Source organism: Chiloscyllium plagiosum, chromosome 9 (assembly GCF_004010195.1).
Source record: "Chiloscyllium plagiosum isolate BGI_BamShark_2017 chromosome 9, ASM401019v2, whole genome shotgun sequence".
Classification (NCBI taxonomy): Eukaryota; Metazoa; Chordata; class Chondrichthyes; order Orectolobiformes; family Hemiscylliidae; genus Chiloscyllium; species Chiloscyllium plagiosum.
The window spans coordinates 95,445,583-95,465,474 of record NC_057718.1 but is presented as its reverse complement, the minus strand read 5'-3'; the positions used below and the strand labels follow the sequence as shown (position 1 = coordinate 95,465,474).

General features: G+C 37.9%; 1 protein-coding gene across 2 annotated transcripts in view; it reads right to left on the bottom strand.

Moving 5' to 3' along the window:
• Window positions 1-616: 616 nt before the first annotated feature.
• Window positions 617-19,892, bottom strand: part of mcm8 (minichromosome maintenance 8 homologous recombination repair factor) — a 35,751-nt gene continuing 16,475 nt past the window's right edge. For both annotated transcript variants that reach the window (XM_043696575.1, XM_043696576.1), the window contains 11 exons: window positions 18,532-18,683; window positions 17,564-17,762; window positions 17,453-17,483; window positions 17,178-17,318; window positions 15,578-15,719; window positions 12,817-13,012; window positions 12,094-12,313; window positions 9,070-9,279; window positions 7,666-7,742; window positions 3,662-3,851; window positions 617-2,833 (listed from right to left, as the gene is read on the bottom strand). In XM_043696575.1, the coding sequence (XP_043552510.1) occupies window positions 2,741-2,833; window positions 3,662-3,851; window positions 7,666-7,742; window positions 9,070-9,279; window positions 12,094-12,313; window positions 12,817-13,012; window positions 15,578-15,719; window positions 17,178-17,318; window positions 17,453-17,483; window positions 17,564-17,762; window positions 18,532-18,683 (1,651 nt within the window). In that variant the 3' untranslated portion in view covers window positions 617-2,740. The remainder of the gene's footprint in view (window positions 2,834-3,661; window positions 3,852-7,665; window positions 7,743-9,069; window positions 9,280-12,093; window positions 12,314-12,816; window positions 13,013-15,577; window positions 15,720-17,177; window positions 17,319-17,452; window positions 17,484-17,563; window positions 17,763-18,531; window positions 18,684-19,892) is intronic.

The following is a 19,892-nucleotide window of genomic DNA, read 5'->3' as shown; positions in this document are numbered from 1 at the left end:
GGGCAATGAGGGGTCGGGTGGCAAAGTGAAAGTTTGTGGAGCTAGCATAAAGTGGGGGTTGGGGGAATGCAGGGGATGAGTGGCAAAGTGACATGGGGGTTGGGGGAAATGGGTGATGGATGACAAAGTTGGGTTTGGGAGTGAAGGTATAAAGTGGGGTTGGGGGACATAAAATGGGAGAAGTGATGAAATGGACGAAGGGAGGACATGGAGGACAGGGCTACTGAGAAGTTGTGGTTTTGGGAGAGATGGGGAAAGACACCGAACCGGCGGTGGTGATGGTGGGGGTGGAGGGGAAGCTTCTTTTCCTAAGCACACATTGCCAAAGCTTTCTATCTTGCCTTCAAACAGACAAAACACAAGAATGCCACATTTCAGATTCTCGCAACAATTTGTACAACAGAAGAAAAAGGGTGACACATCACCTTTTTTTAATACGAGCATATAAAGTCCGTTCTGGGATTTACATATTAATGAACCGAAACCTGCAATATACATATCAGTTGCATGACACTATGATCTTGCGCTATAAATTGTCTTATGATCCTACCTCACTGGCTACCCGATGAAGGAGCAGTGCTCCGAAAGTTAGTACTTCCAAATAAACCTGTTGGACTATAACCTGGTGTTATGATTTTTAATTTTACTCATGCATAGTACTGGAAACTGGTCCAGCTTCCTTAGACCATGTTAACAGCTTCAGTTAGGGTACTCATTCTATGATGCCCACCTAGCTGATCTCATTACAATCACTGCCGGCAGCATCCTATCTCAGGGCTGAAAGCAACCGGGTTTATTTTATAATATTTGATTTGCATGTATTGACCAGACATTTTGGATGTTTTCCAGTATTTTATGTCTCCAATGAACTGCATGCTACACAGTTATTCTGGGTCACATGTAAAGAAGGGCTACTTGAATACCAAACGTTTCAACGCTCCTTCATTTTTGGACGCAATTCAAAATTTGGGCGATATCCTCTGTACAATTTTCCAGACAAATTCGGACGGGCAACAAATGTTGGCATAACCAACATCATATTCTAGGAACGAATAAAAATAAAATACACAGACAATGACAGAATAAAAATGAAGCATAAAATTCTTAATACAGGTATCAGCACAAACAAAATGATATGTACATTACATTTATTCTTTTAATGCTTAAAAATAAAATTTCAATAGTATTTATCATTACAATTTTCAAAGTAGATGTATTACATCAACAGAAATTTCCATACTTTATGTATGACAGAATTACAGATTGTTAGCATAAATTACACTTTTCATGAACATGTGAAGTAAAGTTTCTACAAAGAATTGAGAAAACACTTACTAAATTACGCAAGAACCTACAAAAATAAAAAAAAGACTAATTTAACAGCAATGTTTATAGTCTGAAAAGTTTCTTTCTTCAAAGACTTCTCAGTACACATCTGTGGAGATGGTTTGAGCAGGTCCTTATCCCTACTAATAATGCCTTAAATTCACAGAAATCCAATACTTCCACATTGTATTTTGTGACAAGTACAGATAAAATTCAGATAAGGTAATAAGCACTCTAGGGACCAAGATATTCCTTGAATTTCAGATACCCAACAAAGACACATTAATAGAGCTCTAACAGGTTTTATTCCGATTCATTTCTATGATTATTAAAATTCTTTCATCTTAAACTTAAATCAACGTTCTTCCATTATAAATTCTTAGGTTTGGCTTTTGTGATGTAAACTTATGTAAAATTAACATATATATTCACATCTTGCCAGCAGCAGAGATTCAATAATACTACCACTGGGAGGGTGCAGCTATAAAGTAGCAAGTTTACATAAGACGTTTCCATCATAGAACTTAAGTAAAATAATTTGATAATAGCAAGTAGTAAATAAAGACAGAATTGTACAATTTTAAAATCACAATGACAGTACATCCACACACACTGGTTCAATTAACTCCATTCAACGCATTATACAATTCAACTGTCAGCTTTTTATTCTCCATTTTTCCAAGTGGGATGCAATGCACCAACAAGATGAAAAGTACACAGAAACAATGTACTGCAATTTGTTTCTTCCTTCTGATGTTTCTGAATTGATTTGTATTCTTTCTTCAAAACTACAGCCAACACCAAAACTTGTTATGTGCAATACACAGGCTGTAGGTTCAAGCCCATCTTTCAAAAACACAGCAAAATATCAACATCCTACTCCAGCTCAAATTTAGAATACAACAGTAACTTTTAATTATTTGGTTGGAGAAATAATGAGGACTAACTATTTATATCAACACTTTCTAAACTTTATGAAATTAAGCGAATTTGTGCATCTATTTTGCTAGAATGGGCTAGTTACATTTTTAAAGCCAGAATGAGTATTTTTTTCAAATCTAGCATAATTAAATAAAATAAATAACTGTGCACACTGGATATCTGAAATAAGAACAGAATTTTTTAGATAAACTTAGGTCTAGCAGCATCTGTGGAGAGAAAGCAGAGTTAACATTGCAAATCTTCACATCAGAAAGGTCCCTGAACCTGAAAAGTTAACACTACTTTCTATCCAGAGATTATTATTAAATGGCTCAACAATCTCATACTATTTTACTGACTCGAAACTTGAAACACTTATAACATAATGATAATATCACCAAAGGTAGATATCATTGTAGTTCTCCTTGCCTTTGCTCTCCTTTAAAGGGAGTTAGCATAACTGTACAAAGGTATTTTTGTGATCAATCTGCAATCACACAGTCTGGAGCTGATAAAGTCTTGGCCCCTTTTTTAACAAGTAGCCCTGGTCATTCAAAGAATGGATAAATCCCTCAAAGTCAGACACCTGTATATTTAAACACAGAAATAAAGTTGAATTTAAACATTTTCTGTGGTGTGGTGCATTCTTATAACAACGTGCAACTACATAACACCTTTAATGTACAAGGCACTTTATAAAGAAAAACTTGCAGAGCCTACAGACAGTTATCTAGAGGTGACTGAAGACTAGGTACAAAAGATTAATTAGATTAGATTACCTACAGTGTGAAAATGGACTATTTGTCCCAACAAGTCTATACTGACCCTCTGAACAGTAACCCACCCAGACCCCATTCCCCTACCCTATATTTCCCCAGACTACTGCACCTAACCTATGGACAATTTAGCATAGCCAATTCACCTAACGGGGAGGAAACCAGAGTACCCGGAGGAAACACACACAGACATAGGAAGACATGAGACAGTCACCCGAGGTGGGAATCGAACCCTGGTCTCTGGTGCTATGAGGCAACAGTGCTTACCACTGAGCCACCATGCCACCCTTAGAGATGGACTTAGAGATTTTGTTTTAAAGAGGACAAGGGCACTGGGGAAATTTAGTGAGGTCATTCTGGACTTGGACCAAAATTACAAAACCTTTGATATTCAACTTGAGACAAGGCAGCAGGGAAAACACAAGAACCCAAGTTAGGAGATCACAAGTATTGGAGGGTTCTATGGATAGAGGGTGATGGAAGGGGAAATCAAGAGAAAGCAAGAATATTAAAGGGAAGAAAGAAAAATTAGATAAATTTGGATTTACATAAATACCATTCACAATCTCAGAATACTCAAAGTCACTTAATAGCCAATGAAGTACTTCTAAATTAACAATGAAGTAGTTCCAAATTACCTGTATCTGTATTTCTCTTGCTAATTGCTTGAGTTGATGAAATTCAAAAACAGTCCTATAAGTCTGTTCTGCTATCCTGTTCAGAGCAGCCACAAATCTTTTTGCCTGGGACCGTTTGCTCATACCAGAACCATGCTGTGAGCGTTGAAAATCCAATCTTCCAAACTCATCAGAGAACGTATCCAATAAGCTGTTAAAGCAATATATTTATTTTATGAAAGCAATTAAAGGTAAGTTAAAGAAAGAGAAAGAATGAGGTTAAGAAGAAGATTGTTGCTTACTTTTACTTGGCTATGTAATCAACCTCCATTTTCAATTCTGAAGTACTCAAATATTACATTTTACTTATTTTAAAAGAACAGAAATAATCAAAAACATTTAAAGTTTAAATGCATAGTGTTACTGGATTAGAGATGGAACTAGAAGATGTCAAAAAGCAAGAATATTACCACCTACACTGGAGACCAAATTGAAAATCCAGAAGCAAATAAGTTAAACAAAAGCACATTAGCATAAAGAGTAAGCATGGAAACAAGCTATGTCATTACAACTGCAACAGGAAATGTGTCAGTAGAAATGGATACTAATGAATTAGATTCCATTATTGTAAAAAGATAGCCAGAAAATGCTGAGCAATCCTAACTCTGCAGCAAAAGAAACGTAATGCTTCCATATCTGCTAAACAATGGCATAATGGTGATGACACTGAATTAGTGATCCAGACTTATGCTCTGGAACACTGGTTCAAATTTCACCATGACAGCCGATGCAATTAAAATTCAATTAAAATCTGGAATAGAGAGCTGGTAATGGTTACCATGACAACTATCCATCAACTGTTATAACATTTTATCTGGTTCACTCATGTCATTTAAGGAAGGAAACCTGCCATCCTTACCCAGTCTGGCCTGCATCTAACTCCAGACCCAAAGCAACATGGTTCACTCTTAACTGTTCAAGAGTGATTAGGGATGAACAACAAATTATGGCCCTGCCAGTGACACTCATATCCCATGAAATAATTATTTCTTGAAAAGTGTTCACTATAGAAATGACTCACAAAACTGAAACAATTGAATGATGTTTTCTAATCTTCCAGTCTGACCTTCTCACTGGATTTAATGTGATGATCTGTGCACCATTCATACCGCTCCAGCAACCTTTCAACTTGTCCCTATTATTCAAGAACTCATGAACCTGCCCTCCAAGGTCTCTTTGTTTGACAACACTCCTCAAAACATTAAGTGTATAAGTCCTGATCTGATTTGTCTTACCAAAATGTGACATTTCCATTTATCTAAATTAAACTCCATCTGCCACTCCTTGGCCCATCTGATCATTATACTCTGAGGTAACCTTCTTCATTGTCCACTACACCACCAATTTTGGTGTCATCTACAAACATACTAACCGTCCTCCTATGTTCAAACCCGAATCATTTATATAAAAGACAAAAATTTGTGGACCCAGCACTGATCTTGTGGCATACCACTGGTCACGGGTCTCCAGTCTGAAAAGCAACCCTCCACCACCACACTCTGTCTCCTACCTTTGGCAGACCTTGCAGTGTAGTTTCATAGTTCCTTGAAAGTGGAGACGCAGATAGACAAGATAGTGAAGGAGACATTAGGTACACTTGATTTATTAGGAGAAAGTGAGGACTGCAGATGCTGAAGACCAGAATTGAAAAGTGTGGTGCTGGAAAAGCGCAGCAGGCCAGGCAGCATCCGAGGAGCAGGAGAATCACCGTTTTGGGCATAAGCCCTTCTTCAGGAATGAGTTTTAGATGGAGGAGAAGAGCTTCTTCAAGGTAGGCATCCTTGCAAGAGGATTCGCGGTAGGTTAAGATCAACTAGGAGAAAGTGAGGACTGCAGATGCTGGAGACCAGAGGCAGTTCAAAAAAGATTTACAATAATGTTGCCAAGATTGGAGAGTTTGAATTATATGGAGAGGCTGAATAAGCTAGTGCTATTTTCCCTGGAATTTTGGAGGTTGAGGGGTGTCCTTACAGAAGTTTATAAAATCATTAGGGACATGGATAGAGTGAATAACTAAGGTCTTTCCCCCAGGTTAGGGGAGCTGTAAACTAGACAACATAGGTTTAAGGTGAGGGGGGGATGGGGGAAAGATTTAAAGGGGTTCTAAGGGACAATCTTTTCACACAGAGGGTGGTGCATGTAGGGAATGAACTGCCAGAGGAAGTGCTGAGGGGTGGTACAACAATACAACATTTAAAAGGCATCTGGATGGGTATATGAATAGGAAGGGTTTCGAGGGATATGGGCCAAATACTGGCAAGTGGGACTAAATTAATTTAGGATATCTAGTCGGCACAGACAAGTTGGACCGAAGGGTCTGTTTCCATGCTATACATCTCTGACTCTATTCAGATAAATCCCATTACTAACAGTGATACAGGCATACACATATAAAACATTTGATGATGATTTGGAACTTGGCTTTTATAGTAGAGGTGAACTAGATCTGTGGTTTCAGTTCTGGTGACTTTTTAAAGAGATTGGATAGTCATTTGGAACAGTGAACTCAAGACATTGTTTCTGAGAAAATATATGATTTCAATTAAGTGCTCAGCAGGATACCTTTGATGTTAATTGGCAAAATGTTTACAAAGTTGAACATTTTTGACAGCCAGAAAGCAGACCAACGATCCCCTGTGATTTGAGTTCAGTTTAGGAGAACAATTCCACCATAGCAAAAGGATTTTAGTTTATTAATTCAGAGATTATACAAAAGTTTTAGAGCTGTCAGAATTGAAAAGAAGTTTAGGTCATCAGAACTGAAAATAAGTGTCAGGTAACCAAAACTACAAAGAGTCAGTTAAGTAATAAATTAAGAGTGAAGCTCAGTGAAAAACTTCACTGGAATTGATTATCTATAAGGGAGATTGCTGGGAAACCAGTCAAAACTTTGTTCTGCTCCTAATGCTGATAAACATGCATTTAAAATTTCTCTTTTTTGGCAATTTAAAAATCTCTTTTTTTTCTGAATAATAAGCTTGCATTCATTTATTAAAGAACACCAGATATGTTGAGTGACTCACCATCACAGTAAGAATTACCAAAATTAAACTTGATTTATTGAATCAGACTTCACTTCGGGATCAGACTTTCCTAGTATTACCATCAACTGGGATTATAATGATCCAGACGGACTTTTCCAAATTGTCATGAAGCTCCAAGCAAGCAGGTTGTAAGTTTGCTCGCTGAGCTGGCAGGTTTGTTATCAGACATTTGGTCACCATGCTAGGTAATGTCATCAGTAAGCCTCTGGTAAAGCACTGGTGTTCTGTCCTGCTTTCTGGAAATGAAATCACCTACCTCAAGAGATCAAGACACATAAACAGAAAGTGGGACAGAATGCCAGTGCTTCACCGGAGGCTCACTGATGATGTTGCCTCGCATGGTGATGAAATGCCTGATAACAAACCTGCCAGCTCAGCAAGTAAACTTACAACCTGAACTTCAACCCGAGCTACAAATTTTGTCAAAAATCGCTCCATGCAAGCTTTTGAATTGAGAATTATGAGCTGGTTTTTGCCAAATACTATTGCTTCAAATATGCAATTTCCTGTTGGACCCATGGCACCAGAAAACATTTTGGCCTATAAAATAGAATAAATTTATGCTTTACTTCATAAAAGTATATACCTCCTTATCTGATAAACTCTTTCAGTAATAATATTGGGGAAAAGTTCCTGAAGTTGATTTTAAGAATGAACTTATTTGCAATAAGTGCTACACAAATAAAATAACTAATCATAATCAAATGAAGATTTGTACCATTTCCCCTCCAAATGATGTGCATGCCACTGAAATGTCTTACTTCCTTGTCAACCCTCCTGTGTTCAGTCAATTAGTCTGTGTTCATTATATACTATTTGTTCTTATGTTGTAGATTTGCAAGTTTTGTTTTTTATGCTTTTTATTTGCCAGTTCTCATTATGCATTAACTAAATTAAGATAATTTTGAAAAACTTCTTTACCTATGTTTCATGATGTCCACAACGTCTTCTGCATCACTTTTTGTTGCATTTTCTCGGAGTTCTAATTTTGCTCTTGCCTTTCAAATTACAGAAAACAGAAATTTTATCTGAATAATTTATATTTCTTTAAATATCAAACTATCCCAGACACTTCACAGAAACATTATGAAACAAAGCTAAGCCATATGAGCAGAGATGACCACAAAAGCCTAGCCAAAGAGTTAGAGGAGTATCTTCAAAGAGGAAAGTGAGACAGAGAAGTGTAGGGAGGGTATTTCTGCTTAGGGACTCATAACTCAGGGATAAAGCCACCAATAGTACAGTGAATATACTTGCAACACCCAAGACACCATAATTAAAGATATGCAGATATTATAGACGATTGTGGGACAGGAGGAGATTATAGAGGAATCGGGGTCAGGGCCAAGGAAGAATTTGAGAACAAGGAAGTGAATTTTAAAATAAAGATGTTATTTGACTAGGAGCTAATATAGGCAGCAAGCACAGTTGTGATATAGGAGGAAAAAAGGACTTGTTCTCAATTAAGCCAATCTCAAGTTTATGGAAGATAGAATACTAAAAGCATTAAAACAGACAAGACGAAAGGTAACAAAAACACAAATGAATGATTCAACAGTAGATATGCTGAGAATCGGCAGTCTTAGTGATGGCACAAATCAGAAGTACATTTCAGATCAAGATATTAAGGTTGCAAACAGACTGACATAATCTCAGACAGTTACCATGGAGTAAAGGTAGAACAAAGGTAGAAATGTGTTGCCTTAGCAATGTTCACAATGTGTGTTTGATATGAGTCTTAAACATCATGCCTAAATTGTTGACACCAGAGGTTCGGCCTGAGGACAGCAAGTTGCTGAACTCTGATCGCTGCAAGACAAAACCCCAAACCTTGTCAGCAACTTCACGGAACAGATCATTTGCTACCTTTTTGGCCACAGAATGCAATTTCCGGGATTACTACAAACTGGACCATCAAGGTCATTTACTCTCCTGAAAAGAGTTACCTCGTTTTCAGTATAAAGGATGACAAACATATTTGATGCCTGTGTGATGAAAGGATGCTACATGATTATTGAATTTATTCAGATAAAATCAGCACACTCACACTCTCTGCTGACAACTTCACTCAAAAGGCTAAAATGATTAAAAAAAAACAGATCTGTGCTCCCCTTGAGCAAGACTTCTAGTCATAAGTGCAAAATATCTGAATTTACTCGAGTTACTAATTCCTACTTTGAACAATGCCCATTAGCATGCAATGTTCTTAAAACAAAAAAAAATGAAACAATTCTGGCACAAGCTTTATAAATGTTCACTTAAGTCAAGTTTAAATTATATCTCAGCCAATGCTCCAAGTATTTTTAACCATACATTCGTATTTACCTCTGTAAGTCTTATAAGAGACTCCAGCTGTCTTGTAGTAATTGGTGTACTATCTGGACCTTGATTTTGTCTCCTTAGCTCTAGGTAAAAGTCTTGGAGTACTTGAGCTGCTTCAGCAGATAACTTTGGACAAACATATCGACGTGCATAACCTACATATTTTCTTAGTAACTGATGAGGAATAGGATCAAAGTTTTCTCCAGGGTAAACCTTTTAAACACAAAATACTTTGGATTAGAATTAAGATACAGTGGAGAGCACAAACGATTGATGTGTGTTTGTTCGTCTAATCAGTGAAAGCATTGTTTTAAATTATCAAGACATCTAGGTATTTGCTTCATGATCAACATTTTTCTCACCTAAAATCTAGTAGTACATTAAAAACACATTACAGATGTTCCTATTCAATTATTTGCATTTCTAATTGTGTATTTCAGACAACTTCGGCATTGTTAGAGTTGTGAAGAGAAACATTTTCACTTACATTTAATGATGGCAGCAAGCAGTCCAGCTGAAGTGAGCCACAGTTAAATACAAACAATCCTTTTACTGATTATCTACCCTCACCTTGATTTTAGAATGCTTAACAAAGTATCAATGAGATTTTTTTCCCATCTCATCCTTGAGGGAAACTGTTAAACTGTGGACCCTCATCCCTTAGTAACTCACTCTGTAGGATCAGGATATGACGGGATGGTTTTAAACCCACACACCAAGACTGAAAAGAAATTCTTAACCAACCTCATACCCGTACCAGAGTTATTCTCAGTTTTCCTCAAAAAGGGCAGATTTTGTCAGAACTTTTTTATATTGATCTCTTCAGGACAATTAGCAAGAATACCAATTCAAGGGGAAAACAACACTTACACTGTATGAGGAAAGTACTGATTGATTGGCATGTGGACTGTGATTGGTAGAAGTTTCCATGGAGATTGTACCAGTCACCTTTAAAATTTTCCCTGATCAGTGCAAGAGGAAAATCTTTGACAGGATGTGTTTTTACCAGTCATGGTCAAGTTATGTACTACAAACAACTATTCCTCAATTCTAAGTTTTGTATTTTTTAACATATTCAATACATTTTTTGTTCAGCTTTTCCACATTAGATCATTTTGGCTCAGTGGATATTCAGCTCCGAATTAAAGACATTTGCCCTCACAAGCAAATGAGCAGATAATTTTAAAAACCATGGAAGCACTACATTGACAGAGACTTTGTAATTTGAGTTTACATAAAATTAACATCTCATCTCTCACCTTTCATACAATAATAGAGATATGATCTACCTCATTGAATTATTCAGAGTTCTAGAGTTTTATAATCAGGTCCAAAGAGTTGGCACATGCAACGAGCCACAACTGTGTGAAGTAGATGTCACTGGCATATATTTTGAACAGAGCCAGTCAGAGGGCCAATTCCTATAGGAGTCTGGAGTTGGCTATGCGTAACTCCAAGGTGCAAACTGAACTGTTGACTGCTAATCAATTAATAAAATAGGTGTAAGTTTTCACAAAACAGATTATTTTATATAGAGTTTCAGCAGAGTGCTTGCATGTTATACAGTGTCAAAAGCACAGAATTAGTCAACAAAAGTGCTTCCTATCTTCAGGTTTTTCTGTGTCAGGACCTGCATGGTGCAATTTTAGAGTATGCAGATTGCAGAAATCTTTTTATTAGGGGAGCATTGCTCTGTCCAAAGTGGGATTCAGTCTGTTTATCAGATAGTATTCCAGCAACATGTATGCTATTGAGAGCAGAGTGATGGGGCACTAGCTGTGTGAAAAGTCGAGGAGTTTCCCTTATGGGACAACGGGTACCATTTTGGATTGGTGTCTGAGTTGATGTGCTATTTCAGTAGTTTCTTCCTTCCCTGTTATCCGTTGTTCTTCAGGAATTTCTCTGGTGCATAAGTGCTTGAGAAGACTGACCACTCTAGGGAAGTCAAGAGATTACATCAGGTCTATTTTTACTGCTGACTGCTCTTGCCGACCAATGGCCACCTTTGTGTTTATGAGCAGTTCTGAAGCACTGGCAGCAGCACTGATTTTAGGTCTTTGGTGTGTTTGTTGCTTGGTTACTTGCAAGCGACCCAAGAGTTTTCATACTTCTCGGCTCAAGTACAGGAAGTCAATCCCCTATGCTGCTTCCTGCCATCCAGGAGGCATCCTTCATCAAGGGACTCAAGAATTCAATTGCTGGTACCACATCAGGGTCTTTCTGCATTCCTCAGGAGAAATTCACATTCTGGAATCCAAAAGGAACCTTCGGGATAAAATTTGGTGACTGCCAGTTTGAGAAGTTGGACAAAACAGTTGTCACTCTCAGAGTGAGGTGGATCGTTAGTGACAATTCTGAGTATCTGTTACAAGCAAGATAGTTGCTGCTGTGCAGACCCCAGCATCGTTTGGCCTTGCATTTAAGATTAATCTATGTCAGGGTTGGGAGTTTTTAAGTGAGGGAAAAGATGAGCTGCATTTGTCAGGGGCCTATCAATACATCTCTGCTATGAAACAAAGTATAAGTGAGTAGTCCTTTATTCACACAGTAGAATGGAATTTGGCAAGCTGTTTGCACAACTTTTCGATCATACAGAGGTCCAATCCGACAATTGTTCTCCTGCGATGTTGCTGTTGAGCTCTCTCGATATTTGATACCAGCTGTTGAATTTGCCAATGAGGACGGTTTGAAGTGTTGCAGGCTATTTTACAATGCTGCCATTGGTGCATTAGTGAAGCACAGACATCAGAAGAGTTTAAGTGTAACCTTTTCTTTCTCCTCCCCCTTGTAAATGTTGATGTTTTCACTGTATTTGTTGAGAGGAATTTTGGGATTTAGCACAACCAAATGGTGAATCCGTATCACTCATTTGGACAATTGGACAGTCAGAGATTAATACTTTAAGTTTAGCCACTGTCAAGATGCTCCCTTTGTTATAACTATTGTATATTATGAAATACACTAATAATATAATCAAACATACCATTTCTTGTCTCACTATGTCACCATTACTGAACATTACTGTACCTTCAATCTTTCTGATAATGGTTTATCTGAGGCAATTTCAAGGATTGATGTATTAGCGTCTTGTGTGCTTTGACGTAAAGCTGTGGCACTGCTCAAGGTTGCTTTCTTCCCAGCATGCAAAGCCATGACATGCTCTGAAAGAAGGTTGTCATGATCTTCATTTGGAGTATCAAGCAGAATAAATACCAAATCAAATCTTGAAAGTAAGGCACTTCCCATTCTGAAACAGCAAATATAATGAATGCTACCTCAGACTTTAATATTTATTGTTACTAAAGGTATTTTTGCATTCATTATACAATCTATAATTCATGCTGATCAGCAATACATTGCTGACTACATCTGAGAAAGACCATTTCCAATAGGTAAATTTGCAAGCAAATATAATGCAGCACTTCAGAGAGATTTGACAATTTTATATTGAACTAATAGTTTAATAGCTTTTATTCTTAATTTTTTAGGATTTACATCAAGTAACTCACATTTACTAGTTTTAACATTCCCTTTCCTTCAAACGCCAGGTGATGTGTTCCTCCAACAGTACAGCCGATATAACACAGTGACTGCAGGTCAAATTGTCGAAACAAATACACATTCTGCTTTTAAATAATGCCAAGCTTTGAAAGTAAATTAACACTAAACCATAAATTTTGGAGTTTTAACATTATTTTCTGCATTGACTTTTCAGGTAATCATAATGTTAATTATAGAATCACAACTTACTTCAAATTCTCAGAGACCGTTTTAGCTTTACTATAATGGCCCCCGACTGGATTAGCAGCTGCAAGAATTGAAGTTCTGGCTGGCAAGTTGCAAACAATTCCAGCTTTAGCTAGACTGATACTCTGTTGTTCCATGGCTTCCAGTAAGGCTTGGTGCTGGTTACCCATTTTATCAAATTCATCAATGCAGCAAATGCCTGAAACCGATCAGAGAATTAAAAAGTATTGTTTCACGATTATAACAGAAATGTCAATTCTACCAAAACAAATCAATAATTTCAGCAGTTTCTGAATAAACCACAACTGCAAAATAATACTGATGCTATTGCTTTGGAATAGCTGAAAAAAGCACTTACTCTAATTACAATTTGGGTAATAATCAAACCCAACCTGATTACCAAGCTCAGTCATTAGCCTGATTAAAAAGCACCCAACTTCTCAGGTTAAGAAGAGATAAGTTTTCACGCCTATACATATACGGTGAGCAGAGATAGAATCTTACAGCACCAAAGAAGCCATTCAGTCTTTAGCACCTGTGCTAAAAAGTTTTTCAATGTGAAATTTCCACATCCAGATATTTCTGGATAAGGATGCAAATTAGTTATCTTAATGTCCAATTTCCTTTTCAAATTTCCTATGGAATTTGATTCTACGTATTCAGGGTTAACACATAACAACTTCAATGTTAGTATAACATCCCAAGATGCTTCACAGGAGCAAGATTTAGTCTTTTAATGGTGGTGGATGACTAAAAGATGATGCCCGAAACATCAACTCTCCTGCTCCTCAGATGCTGCCTGAGCTGCTGTGCTTTTCCCGTGCCACATATCTTGACTCTGACTTTCCAGCATCTTCAGTCCTCATTTTCTAGCAGATGACCAAAAGCCTACATGAAGTTGAAGGTGTTAAAGAGCATCTTAAAATAAGAAAGGGAGGCAAGAAGTACTCTGAGGGGCAAAAAGTGACCTCCAAAGCCTGAGACTTTGACAGCAGATGGTACAGCCAGCAATGGAACAGAACTAAAATCAAGGATGCTTCAAGGCCAGAATTAGCAAAGCTATTATGAAAGAAAATTGTCCTTATTTCTTTTCTCTTTGCTAGTTATTCTAAATTAATGCCCTTTAGTTACCAGCTCACTGGTCAGTGGAAGCAATGTCTCTGTACATCTCTATCAAAATCCCTCAGAATTGTGCATGCCTCCAAGTAGACCTCCCCTGCTCTAAGGACAGCAGACTGAACTCGTGACCTCAATAAAAAACCTTTGCTTGACTTTCTCAATTCGATGCTGTTCCTGAACCACTTTTGAGTCACTGATCTATACAGCACGGAAACAGACTTTTCGGTCCAACTTGGCCATGCCGACCAAGTTTCCCCAAACTAAATTCATCCTGTTTGCCTGCACATGTCCCATATTCCTCTAAACTTCATTAACTTGTCTCACCAGCTTCATGAATTTGCAAACACATAGCACCAGGACTCATTGTTCTTGTACCCCTTTCAATATAGTCCTATTTAGATTACAATGCCTCTCCACATTGTTCTTCCTAAAGTCTGCATTTAACTACATTAACTTGTATCTAGAATATGACTGGGGAGAAAGTGAGGTCTGCAGATGCTGGAGATCAGAGATGGAAATGTGTTGCTGGAAAAGCGCAGCAGGTCAGGCAGCATCTAGGGAACAGGAGAATCGACGTTTCGGGCATTAGCCCTTCTTCAGGAGGGCTAATGCCCGAAACGTCGATTCTCCTGTTCCCTAGATGCTGCCTGACCTGCTGCGCTTTTCCAGCAACACATTTCCATCTCTAGAATATGACTGCCTATTATACGAGTTTATTCCTTTCTGAACTTGCTAATGTCCTACTTGTTACTTACTGCTGTGTCAAATTTTGTTTTATCCACAAGCTTCAAGAACGTATACTTCCAGGTCAAGGTAATTTATTTACAAGAAGTGGAGCAATGGACCAATGCACTGCATACATGTCTTCAGTCCACAATCTCCTGTCTATCATCACACTGCTTCCTATCCCTTGGCCAATTATACTTAAAATTCAGTTTGATATCATATGGCAAGAACAGAAAATACTTTGTTCAATGCATATTCCACAATATAGAGGATTCACTTGATCACAAATTGCAAGTAATTAAATAGCTACAAAAACGTATTATAGATTTACCTTCGAGTTAAAAACAAAGTCAAAGAATAAGAATGAATGCAATGAGAGTACATAGCTTGGTGGTGTTAGGTCTCAGAATCCAACACCAGTGGCTGATTTGAGCAGTTCAATTATGAGAACCTACAATAAATGTAAGCAAGGCTGACTTTGAACCGTTTAAAATCAAAAGGTGCCATAAATTCAAATTAATACCCAATACTTCAACGCACACTTAAAATCTTTCACTGCAAATACAAATACATTTGCTGTAGCGATATACATACCAGTGCTGCAATTTTCTCAGAATGTAAATTGTACCCACTTTCCCTTGGTGACAAACCAACTATGATCAAGAATGCGACATGTTTTGCTACTGAGCCTGCATCTTCATCCTCTACTCCATGCACATTGCATCAATACCTTTCAATAATTGCCACATGATAAACATACTCTTGCACAGACCAATTGATGAGAGTGAATAAATTTGACAATTAATTTCAAAAGCACCTCTAGCCAAGTACTAAAATTAGATATTCTCTTGGTTCTGTACTTTGCGGTTGGATACTGCTAAATAGCTATTGCCATCCCAATATATTCAATGCTAATTACCTTGATCGCCAAGTACAAGAGCCCCTGCTTCCAGTGCAAAATCTCCTGATCCACTGTCCTTTGATAAAGTTACAGTAAGTCCCGAGCTGGTGGTGGTGTTACCACAGACATAAACTCCCCGTGGAGCAACATTACACACTGCCTAAAAACAAAATTGCAAATGGATACTTAAGCGTAAAAGATTTTTTGTTGGAAAATTCAGTACCTCTGAGCACTAATTATAATTTTTACAATGTTATAGCATGTTATCTCTGAACTAACATGCTAAATTAATGGACAACACAACAATTCCAATACAATCACCAGCAATAATTACTTCAAAGAGAAATTTATCCAACAGGAAATATCTGTCAAAAAACGGAATGAGTATAAGGAATTATGTGTAATATACATTTATATATTCCTGTTACCAACAAATCCCATCAGTTTATATTGGGGATAATCCACAAAATTGGTAAATAATTTCTTTTATATTCTCTCTTAAGGACATGGAAGTGGCTGGCCAGCACTTGTTACCCATACCGAGTTGTTCTTGAGGTGGTGGTGGTGAGCTGCCTTCTTAAGCCGCTACAACTCATGTGCTGTAGGTAGAACCACAATGCTGTTAGGGAGGGAATTACAGGATTTTTGACCCAGCAACAATGAAGGAAAAGCAGTGGGATGGAGGGAAACTTGTAGTTGGTGATGTTCCTATATACACCTGCTGCCCTTGTCCTTCTAGATGAAGTGGTCAAGGGTTAGGAAGGTGCTGTCTAAACATCTTGAGCGAATTTCTGTGTTCATCTTGTAGATCATACACACTGCTACTACTGAGCATCTGTGGTGGAGGGTGTGAATGCTTGTAGATGTGATGCCAATCAAAAAATCCATTTATATTCTTTGTTGAAAATATAATTGTCTTTCACCCCGTAGGATAAAATATTTTTTAATCCACAACATATTACTCCCAAATTATGAGCATTTAACCAACTCAAATGTAATATCTTCCTTTATTTCTTTTTGAGTGGTGGAAGTAATTTATATAAAGCATCAAACGGCAGGAATTATTTTATTTCACAGGAAAGATCAATAACTCAGAGGTATAACAAACGAAAAAAAACACTGAGTAAGGATGTGTTCTTTATGTCTTACAGCCTTCGTTTGCCCACCACACCTAACATCAGGATCAGCTTCAGCTGGAAATTGCCTCGCTTGGAAAATGAAACATTGCACTGTTGAACTGGACTAAGTTGATGAGTAGAAAGCACCAAGATTTCCCTCATTTGCCAGAATAAGCACTGTGAGGCAGAGAAGGATCAAGATATTACAATGGGGCACAGGAGGAGACTGGAAGAAATCTGCCACGGTTTCTGCTTCAGATACTGTCTGCTGTAGATACCAATCCCAGGCATTTGAATGGTCAGTCAGATGTCTCCCTTGCTCTAATTATTTGGCTACTTGAACAAAATATTAGAGGCCACTCTTCAACTGTTTCTCATTAACATCCCATATCTTAAGAGGATAAAGCATTTTCTAAACTAAAATAATTATTTATAGGGATTTTTAAAAGCTTTACATCATCCCTATAAAAGGAAACTTTGTTCATGATAACTTTACTTGCCTGTAACATTTGACTCTTTCCAAGTCCAGGATCACCAACTATGAGCACATGAGGATCACCTCTGATTGGAATCCGATTTTTATCATCCACATATTTTTGACAGCCTCCAAAGAGTGCCAATGCCAATCCTGCTTTGACGAGCTACAAAGAAAACAATCCTTTGTTGGAAAGTTTAATTTGACAGACAAAGTAAGCAAATTGTTTGAGCACAAAAGAAAAATCATTATTCACTTACAAACTAAAAAGTGTCTTTCTTATTGTATCATGACACTCACCTCATGACCATATATAGCAGGACACAAGGAGCTGCAAAACAAATGAAGTTCTGTAGTTGTATTTCAGAATGATACCAAACATCAAAATTAAATAATCTAGAAACAACATACTTAACAAATAACTTGAAAAGGTTCTCTTCAGCTTGAATTTCTTGAATTGCGTAAAGCTCTTTAAGTGTAAATTCCATTGAGGCTGTTTCACCAGATACCTCTTCAGAACTCACAATTCTCCGTCCTTTACTGTTACTGATAGAGTTGGCCTCAATGTACAAAAAAAACATGCACTTGTCATCTTTGTTTCTCGTCTTCCCTAAAAAGTCAAGTAGAGCAGAATATTGAATGTATAGAATATAGAAATTCAATACAGCCAAAATGCAGAGAATTACTGAATTCTGAGGGCTTTAATCAGTCAGTGAAAATTTGATATGATCCATTTTCTGATACATAACTGAAGGATGTTGCTAGTGGATGCTTAATTCAAAACTGTCAATAGTTATTGGGTCTTACACCTCATTTTAATCAACTGTTCAGACACGCAATTAATAACTAACCTCTGGAGCAAGTGGATCTTGGACCCAAGCCTTCTGACCCTGAGGCAGGGTCACTCCCACTGCAGCTCAACCTTGAACATCATTTTCATAACTATAGGAAACTATCAGCACCCACTGTGCCTCCAGGTCACATGCCTCAAATTGCTAGCTCTGGGTAACCAGCATTGTTACTTCAGGACACACAAGTAATCACCATCATTAGAAAAATGCCAGGTAAAGCTTAAACTGGCAGTTCTGACAAAAACAGAAATTAGTTCTGAAAAATAACAAATCCCAAATTTTGATAGATTTAAAAGATTTTCATGGATGAGAACATTTACTCCACAATGCATTAATTTAAATTCCTTTAAACTATTTACATATGTTTTATTCTATGGATATCCAAGATGAAATAAGAGACCAAGATCATATAACACAAGGCAAGGGGGTGGTGGATAAACATAGAGTGGTCAGGCATTTGATGGTTAATGGCAATATCTAGGACAACAAACAAAACAGGTTTGTAATTCATGCCAACTTTGGTCATACCTTCACTGCTGTTTGCCACTTTTACAATCCCTACGACAGTTACCATATCACCTGGAACACAACTGTCTACCAAGTCCTGGATAAGCTCACATTCTATAGTGCGAGGGATTCTTCCAGCTTCTCTCTTGTCATCTGATGCAAGCTCCTGCAATCTGGGAAAAAAAAGTATACATACTACTTTACCCAAACAGAGGAATAACTATTTCAACATTAAAACAATTAGCTATTTATGCACAGCAGAAGTAAATTTGAACTTTATTCAAAACAAATATATTCATGGGCACCCATCAGTTCTACAGCACCTCTGCTACAAACTACAATGCTCCAGACATAGGTACCAACACTGATTTTTTACATCACTGAAACAATCATTAAGTAGGAAGATGAATATTTGAACCTACATGTGCCATTAAACTACCGTTTATTAGAAATGGCTCATGGTCACAACATACTTAATGTCTTGCTGGTGATATGAGTACACCATTACATGACATGGCCAACTAAAAAAAGCAATACTCAATACCACCAGCACCCCATTCTCCAAAGCGAATGCTGTCTTCTAAAATACTCATATCTGAAGCGAATTTTGCATTCTACCTCTTTCTTGCTATGAAACAATCAATCCTTCCCCCAACAGTGAGATCACGTCACACCCTCACCTCCACCCCCAAGGAATGAACAAACTCTCCTCGTCTTAGTTTAATTATCTCTACAAACTAACACTTACTGATCTGAAAAGTGCATTTGATCTGGACTGGGAAATGTGCTGAAGGATGCAAGCATCACTCACAGCACCAGCAGCTGTTATCCTTCCCAATTGAAGATAGTGGTGAGACGTTTTTAAACCTCTACAGTCCCTTGGTGTAAGTATTCCAACAGTGCTGTTCAGAAGAGGGTTCTACGTTTTTGACTCAGCAGCAGTGAAGGAATAGAGATAAAGTTCCAAGTCAAGACGTTGTATGATTTGGGGGTGGGGGTGGGGCGCTTTCAGACAGTGGGATTTCCACAAGCCTAGGCCCTTGTCTTTCTAGATGAAGGCTGTCACAGGTTTAGAAGTTGTTGCAGTGCATCTTGTGGATGGTACACATTTCTGATGTTGTGTGCAGAGGCAGAGAAAGTTCACAGTACTGGATGGAGTGCCAATCAAGCAGTTTGCTTTGCCCTAGATGATGGAGAATCGACGTTTCGGGCATAAGCCCTTCTTCAGGAATGAGGAGGGTGTGCCAAGCAGGCTAAGATAAAAGGTAGGGAGGAGGGACTTGGGGGAGGGGCGTAGGGAATGCGATAGGTGGAAGGAGGTTAAGGTGAGGGTGATAGGCCGGAGAGGGGGTTGGGGCGGAGAGGTAGGGAAGAAGATTGCA